General features: G+C 36.9%; 1 protein-coding gene across 1 annotated transcript in view; it reads right to left on the bottom strand.

The window, feature by feature from the left end:
- The window catches only part of LOC106882938 (ubiquitin domain-containing protein 2), a 50,922-nt gene that overhangs the window by 1,716 nt on the left and 40,246 nt on the right, over window positions 1-8,960 (bottom strand). Inside the window, exon 2 of the mRNA XM_014933782.3 lies at window positions 5,674-5,910. Coding sequence (XP_014789268.1) covers window positions 5,674-5,910 — 237 coding nt within the window. The remainder of the gene's footprint in view (window positions 1-5,673; window positions 5,911-8,960) is intronic.

Below are 8,960 nucleotides of genomic sequence, written 5' to 3'. Positions count from 1 at the left end.
TCCATCAGCTTACAGACCTTCTTCCCTCATGAACAATATATATGTGCACAATGAGAGTTACATTCAGGTAAGCATCTTGGTTTTGGGATTGAAACAGGATATTCTCACTTAAAACCTTTCTGCTTTTTAGAATAATTTGAAAGGAACTAAGATCACACAGGTTGGAAGTATTACAGAGAAATATCTCCTGAGCTGCCATGGCAAGTAAGAAACTTCAGCTGCTCAAAGTGTAATATAAATCTAAGCCAACTATTAAATATTCAGACAAACTTGCCGGAATATTTATTAAACGGGGCCATTAACTCTATTGAAATCTTCAACTGATATAAGACCCATAATAACAAGAGGCAGCAGAAACCGGAAGAAGAATTTTAGACGCAGTAACCTGGTGTAGTCTTCTACCTGGCTGGCTCCTGTCAAACTGTCCAACCCATGCCAGCATGGAAGGTGGATGTTAAACAATGATGACACACAATATACAGACACCTTAGCCATGGTTCTCTGCCTCCTGATGCCTGGGTAATCTTTATCTCAAACAGTTTGTCTCTCCAAATTTTTGGTGCCATAGCTAGTATTATGGTACATCATTGTATGACAATTTTTAAAATTTTATTATTATTATTATTATTGTAAAGCAAAGCTGTCACAGAAGCTTGTTTAGCCTGGATAACTTCCTGGCTGACAGCTCCTCTTGTCGAGTGTATTAATAACTACATGGCTTCTAGGCAGTTGCTCAAACCACTTGAAAATTTCCCTCAAAACACACCCTACCATCTTAAAAAAAAGTGGGACACTTTGGATAATTATACAATCATAAATACACCCCTATTTTAAAGACAGACATGATGGTCATGTCTGCAATACCTCAGAACATAGGCCCACTTGATTAGGGAAGACCTGGGGCTAAACAACAACAACCATAAAATAGATCCCATGAATGGTAAAATCCAGAATTCCTTCAAGCAGCCTCAGTCCTGCAATTGTTGGATGTTACTTCATCTCTATTTCCTGTTTTCCAAACACAGACATTTAACAATATATATATATATATATATATATATATATATACTTACATACAGACAGACAGAGCTGCAACATTCTATATGAAAGTGAGCTTTGCATGTTTTAGACAGCAGTGAATAGTTAGCATTATGTCTGGAACTGACTTTCCACTTGGCAGTCTCTTGACCTAATTACTTTTCTAAATCCACAACCTCCTCTCATTCTTTCTTCTGCACAAAGGAGAACACACACACACCAACCGGTTAAGATGCTCTAAACAAACTGCTTGGGGTAATATTTTATGCATTTTCTTGCCCTTTTTAGCATGTAAGGAGAATTTCTGTTCATTCATTAATAAATGCCATAAACCATGCAGGGTTTTAATGAAATTCAAAAACAACCATCGTCTTTTTGACTTCCACTTTTCTATGATGGAATTTGTAGAGACAGATTTTCTATGTGTATGTGTTTGGTTATAAGATCTTCATTCTGCTGTCGCATCTACACTGTAATCTATTGAAATGCGGGTAATAGCAAACAGAAACCAGAGGGCAAGTTATGTTTGACACCTGAAAGGAAGTTGGATAAACATGGAATTCTAAGCTAAGAATAGCTGTTATGCTATGTCATTCAAAATAGAAACTTTTCGCTCCCTCTGTGTGTATTGATGTACGTACATAGAATCATTGACTTGCATCTACTTTATGTTCCATCATTCTATCAAATCAACTTTTACATTCTTAGCTCTTTGGATACTAATCCATCTGGCACTATTTCTGGTTCCATGATACAAAGGATGACCATTTTAAAGAGTTTATCTTAATTCTATATAAAGACTTATTGTTAAGTATATCAAACACCAGTTTGTACTATTACCCTCCCAATTCTTGCTTATTTTTTGGTAATTAATTAAAACTCAAGTTGTATATCTTGATAGAAATATGGTTGTAAAAGGGTTAAAGTCTTGTAAAAACATGGAAGAGACTCTGCAATAAGAAATGATGGCTCAAGAAATTCTTGTTGGTGATATCAATCTGTCTAAAAAGAATTGATAGAAAGCAGAATTTGTGTAAAGATTATAAAGAAGTGTGTCACAGATGACATCTTGACAGGTGATATGAACAAGAGATGGAGTCAGGAGATAAGCCATTGCCAAGATCTCATAATGTGTGTTGTGTAGATGCATTGTTGAGATACAGAAGACAGAACACAATTAGAAAACATGGAAAGTTGAAAACTGCTGGCAGATGGAGGTGGGGGAAACCTGCAGAGATGTTTCAAGAGACAAAGTTGGGTATATTTCTAAATGTTTAGAGGATATTTACAACTTTGAGACATAAAGAAGCACAATTAGATTAAATGGAAAAGTTGAAAAATGCCAAGGGATATTGGGGGGGGGGGTGTTGCAGACAAGAACCTTTCAATGGAACTTTGGACGATGACGACGACCATGACCACCACAACCACTGCAAATTGAATGCATCAAAAATAATCATTTTTTACAAGGAGACATAAATACACACACACAAAATAGGCTTCTTTGAGTTTCTGCCTGCCAAATTCACTGACAAGGATTTGGTGAATCTGGGGTTCACTGGCCATGCAGTGGGACTGAACCTGAAACCAGGTGATTTGGAAATGAACTCCTTAATTGCACAGTCATGCCTACGCAGCTCAACGAATGAGCTGCGTGAGTGTCCTTTACTTTAATTCTCAACTATGAAGTTGATATAAAAAGTGGTTTGTCAACACAATTGACAAACAAGGAGACACGAAGATACAAAAATAGTTTCAACTCCAGACAAACATCAATTAAGATTGTGTGAGAAAAGAAACGAAAGCCAGGAGGTGGGTGGCGGTAAAATAAAACTTGAAAAAAGTTAAAGGAAATGGAAATTGCACAGTCATACACATGTGGGTGTGTGCGAGAGAGTATCACAATAACAGAGAAGTGTCTTTTGTTTTTAATCTTCTGTGAAAGCATGTCTGGCCAACAGGGAAATATTGCCTTACTTAGAAACAGGATGAGCATCCAGCCATAGGAAACCTGCCTTAACAAATTCAGTTTAACCGATACAAGCACGGGGAAACGGATGATAAAATGATGCAACATAATGTGAGTAATAAAAAATTTAGCCCAGGAAAAGTAGCAGAGACTTGTTTGCATGTGTGAACAAGTAGTCAGTCCATGACGAGTGACTGGCTGAAAATATATTCAAAATCATAAGAGAGACTATAAATGAAAAGTAGTCCAAACTTTATGGATTTTTCTCATTGCAGGTCAATTGTGCTACTCATGCTGTTGTTATTATTAAAGTCACGGTCACTACTGGTCAAATAAAGCTCGGATGAACTAAAGCCATCATCTGTGTTTCAAAGTAAATACAGGAATCATCATCATCATCATCATCGTTTAACATCCGCTTTCCTTGTGGTTGGGAAGCAAACTCCTTACTACATGGCCGTGCACCTGCCATGAAAAATTGTTGGGTCATAAATGGTGAGATTTGTTGATATTCCCTGTCAACAAATCCTCCACCGACTCTGTGCTTTCAAAATGTGTAGAATAAAACATTCTTTATTTGGAAAATAGGCTAGGATGAAGAACAGAAGGGCATCTGACCGTAAAACAACGCCTTCATAACATGTATTCATTCAACTCCTGCTGGAAACATGGATGTAAATTGGATGAATGAATTTCTCTGTAAAAGATTTAACACCTTCCATGCTTCCAATGCGTAAAATACTGCAATGCGATATTGTTATTAGAATGGTAATTTGCAAACAACTTCTCTTTTTAGTGTATATTTACAATAAATAGTGTTTTGATTGGCTGAATCTCAATTGAAACTAGTTTGAATCCAGTCAGAAGATAATGTAAATATATATTGGAAGGAAGAACAGTTACAGACGAAACCAGGTGAAACATGGAGTTAAGGTAAATATTGTAGATAAACACTGTAAAGATGAGGTTAATAGTCTGAAAAATTACCACCTTAATGATTGTGTTAGTTATGAACACAACTGAAATGTATTCGAATACAGAAATATATTATATTCTGGACATTTTCACAAAGTAAATGTTTGTTGGTTGCATGATTGCACTCCCAATTGTGAAAATAAATCAATATTACTGGGACTTCATATATCCAGCTAGGAGGTGAATAAGCATTAATATTATTATTAAGGTGGTAAGCTGGCAGAATCGTTAGCATGCTGGGTGAAATGCTTAGTGGCATTTAGTCTGTCTTTATGTTTTGAGTTCAAATTCTGCCAAGGTTGACTTTGCTTTTCATCCTTATGGGGTCGATAAATTAAGCACCAGTTGAGTAAGTACTGGAGTTGATGTAATCAACTTCCTTCTCCCTTCAAAAACTACTAGCCCTAAGCCAAAATTTGAAACCATTATTACCTCCACCTTCACTAAGGCGGAGGTATTGTTTTCAGTTGTGTTGGTTTGTTTGTCTGTGGATGAGATATCTCAACAACTGCTGAATGGATTCAGATGGAAACAGAGAGAGTGAAAGGGACAATGTTCGTTTTGTGTTTTTAAATGCTTATCACACCACAAAAAAAGTAGATACATAGATTGAAAGAAAAGTTGATATATAAATACACACATTGTTAAATTAAAAGTGAGAGAGAGGAGGAACACAGAGAAAGAGAGACAATAGATACATAGATCCAAAGAAAAATTGATACAGAGATATAAAGACACAGCACATATTGGATGTCACTTTCACTTTTCATTACCACACGAGGATAAAATTTAACTTGCAAGTGGCTGAGTACTCCACAGACATGCATACCATTAACGTAGTTCTCAGGGAGATTCAGCCTTACACAAAATATGACAAGGCTGGCCCCTTTGAATTACAGCTAATTGTTAATGTTCTGACTGCAGATTCCATTTGACATTTGTCCCTGGGTATTGATAAAATAAGGAATCCCTCTTTTGCTTTGATCAAATTGGTCCTTTCTTTTACAGGAAAAAATGTTTTATGCCAAATCATAAGAAATCAATAACGGACTTCTACACCACCACCATCACCACGATGATGATGATGACTTTTGCTTTTCCAAGCTAGCAATGGGCTAGACAGGGCATCATGGAAAGAGTTGCATCTCAATTGCTGTCACACTGCTCTCCTTATGTACAAAAAAAAAAAAAAAAACCTGAGGACCATGTCTTGTATGCACATTCCATTCTTTTTAAATGTTCACTTTTTTACAGCTGGATGCCTTTCCTCTCATCTCTAATCCCCACCCCCATTTTGTCTCCATTTGTCCATCAACCACTCTGAATTCACATATAGACTCAGGGGTGATCTTCAGAGACATCGTTTTTTTGGAAAACAAGTGCATCTTGTATGCCCTCAAATGTGCTAATTCTATTAAGTATGGCAGTTTTTATGCCCTTCCTCCCCACCATAGTCTCAATACTCCCCATAAAAAACTAAGAATGAACTAAATGATCTACATATCTTTCCATTCATTCTGTAGCACCAGTGGGTTATCTTGTTCCTAGCAGATAGGAGAGGATGAGGAAACAGAACCAGAGAGAGAGAGAGAGAGAGAGGGGGAGAGGGAGAGAGTCATTAAGAAGTAGCTACATGGTGAAATCCCCAGTTCATTAAACTCAATCAGGGTAAAGTTATGGAATAAACTTACCATTTGGTAATGATATATTGGCTCCATCAACGATGGCTTGAGCTAGTGAATGGTCTCCGGTTTCCAGAGCATACGCAGCAGCTTTAAGTGCATCCCAGATCTCTTTTCTGCCTTCAAACGCAGGGGCTGTGTCCCAGAATTCATCTCTTTTACTTCTGAGCTGTCCTTCAGTCAATGGAACATCACTTTTCCATTTAGGTTTCTCTGGTTTCAGGGGTTGGTTTCGTCCAATAGAAACTGGAAACAAAAGAGGGGGAAAAAACAGTTTAGGTCAGAGCAGGAGACAGGATGAATGCAAATCGTGTTTTGTGATTCCTGGACACAGGCCGCCGAATACGTACCGAAAATACAAAATAAACAACGCAAAATAAAGAACAAAATTGTATAACATATACAAATTAATACATTTCTAAAGCAGGGTCTGTTTGATCTGGCATTGTGTGACGCATGTGCCCTGGAAACCAATACAAAGTGGTTGTGCGGTGAACTACTACAGCCCACGAAATTCAAAGACAGCTGGATTTCTGGATTGTGAATAAGAGGTTTGGTACCTGTAATGCATTTTGTCCCAATACTCTGCCATTCCATCATCCAATACATCATTGTCAAAGTAAATTATGAGAAACAGCAACGGGATTTGGAAGGTGAAGGCTTCCGAAATCTCAGCTGATCATTTGTTCTGAGTTTCAATGAAGAAACCATTTTGAAAAACCATAAATCAAATATTTTAAAGAATTTTTTGAAACCACATTCAGAAGAAAATAAATTCCATTGAAAAGGAAATTATGCACTAATGACTTCATTGAATATTGAACTATTTATCCATGCTGGTATGAGACGGGTGGTTTGACAGAATCCAAGGGGTCATGCCCCACTGTCTGCTTTGGTATGCTTTCTATGGTTGGATGCCCTTCCTAATGCCAACCACTTTACAGTATATACTGGGTGCCTTTTTCCTGCCATCAGCATTAGTGAGGCCATTGAAATTAATTGAAACAAAGGCAGTGTATTCCAATAGGAAAATGGTAAGAAAAGGATTAATTCAAGGCTGGCTTAATCAGAGCTAATCCTGAGTTAAACAATAACAACAAAACCAGAGCAAAACAACTTCCCAATGAGTTCCTTGGGTTGACTGCAAATTCAAAGAACATTTTCGCTAAATATTGACTTAACTAAAACATTCAGTTTTATGCACGTTTTTTGATAATGAAATAATAGGTTAAAAAGATATCTGGTCTGCTTGAAGTATTTATTTATAAATTATAGCAGTTTCAAAAGATATAATAGCCACAAGGTCAGGCTATTAGATAGCAGATCACATGATTAAGCAGTAAAATCTTATTATTACAATCATCCTTGTCGTCGTCATCTCCCCTTGTGTGTTGTGCTATTAGGCAATGGACAACAACCTGTCTTGTTTCAGCTTGCTTTAAATGGAAACAGGGTCAGCACCCTTATATCTCGACAGAGTGCTGAAGTTTGTGAAGCCTATCTCGTAGAAAAATCAATTATCTCGGAAATATCCAAAAATAAAAATAGAAACTTGAAGAGGGGAGAAAAGCTGTAAAAATAATTCAACAATAACATGAACTCAGCTACAGATTGCACAGACTTACATAAATGAAAGGTTTAACAGTCTCTGACTCAATTTGTTTTTAGACACTTTGTAGGACCACATTATCAAATGTCTCCATCCCTTTTTAACACTTTCGATACCAACCCGGATGAAACCGCCCCTGGCTCTCGAGTACAAATGTCTTGCTTTCAAAAGTTCTTCCACCCAAACCTTAGTCCCAGTTTATGTTCCTAACACTAGCTGAATGATAATGAAGTTATTTTACTAAATTCTTTATTATATTTTAAATTAATTGAATGAAACAGAGAGCTTCTCAACTGAAATACGGTAACAAAAGGGTTAAGGTGATTCATAAGAGATTTAGCTACTGTTTCTAGCAGACGCAACGACCCTGTACAAAGTGCTGCACATTGTTGTATCTTCAACGATATTAAAAAAGAGAAAGCAACAAAGCCAAATTGCCTGGAGGTATTTGCCTCTCCTCTGCCCCCATTACCGTCACAAATATGTGACCCAATTTTTAAAACTTAAATGTACACATTTATATTTTTGCTATGATTATAGCCATAAGATGGGGTGGGGGGAAAAAGCAGGCTTCTGTTTCATCATACCTCTCCAATTTGATTATATCATCATCATCATCAACAACAGCAACATCAACAATGAATGCAGTGTAAAATAGATGACTGTTTTTCTTTGAAACACAGCTTTAAGATAAAGTCTACAGAGATGACCGGCATCGGCCAATGGGTTCTGTAATTCATGGCCTCCAGATCTGAAGAGAATCCATCAAATTTAGTCATTGTGCAGACTAATGAGATTGTGTGCTTTTATAGAACGAGACAACTGGGCACAGTTGTTTGGTCGCTGGCAATCTGGCACAGCCGACTTGACAATGAACCTGGTTTGGCACTGGAGACAAATGCACACATACATGCAGGCAGAGAAATATATACATAAAGCTATATATATATATGTATGTGTATACATATATATATATATATGTATGTGTGTATATATATATATATGTGTGTGTATATATATATATATGTGTGTATATATATATATATATGTGTGTGTGTGTATGTATATATATATATATATATATATATATATATATAGATAGAGAGAGAGATAGGGGAAAAGAGAAAGACAGAGAGAAAGAGAGATAGAGAGAGTGGGAGAGAGAAAGAAAGAGTGGGAGAGAGAAAGACAGAGTGGAAGAGAGAGAGTGAGAGAGAAGGAGAAAGTGAAAGATAGAGTGGAAGAAAAAGAAGTGAGAGAGAGATTACAATTATTGAGTAAAAGTCAAAGGCTGTCCCATGGGTGTTTTTTGTTTTTAAACCCAATACGATTGACATATTTCCCCTTTCCTCACAAAACAGAGGAGGTCGAAGAGAGAAACTTTGAAAATGTCTAATACCAAATAAATCAGCATTGAATGAGTGATGCCAATCAGGCAGCATCACGTTCCATCCTCTGCTTTTTATAATTGGTAAAACCACAAAACTTCAGGGTGAGGCAGAAAGGACGGACCTTTTAGAAATGGCTATTACTCAGCCCCAGGGGAAGGGACATATGTCCGACAGGTACCATTCGGTCCTTGATGTCTTAGCATTTTGTTTTTCTTTTCAGGTGAAGCCAAGGCATCGTCTGGATAATAGAACATTACATGATTGCCAACGACAATTATGTGAAGACTAACAAGTCT

The sequence above is a fragment of the Octopus bimaculoides genome, chromosome 18 (assembly GCF_046866305.1).
Source record: "Octopus bimaculoides isolate indiv1 chromosome 18, ASM4686630v1, whole genome shotgun sequence".
NCBI lineage: Eukaryota > Metazoa > Mollusca > Cephalopoda > Octopoda > Octopodidae > Octopus > Octopus bimaculoides.
This window is presented reverse-complemented; position numbering and strand designations above follow the sequence as displayed.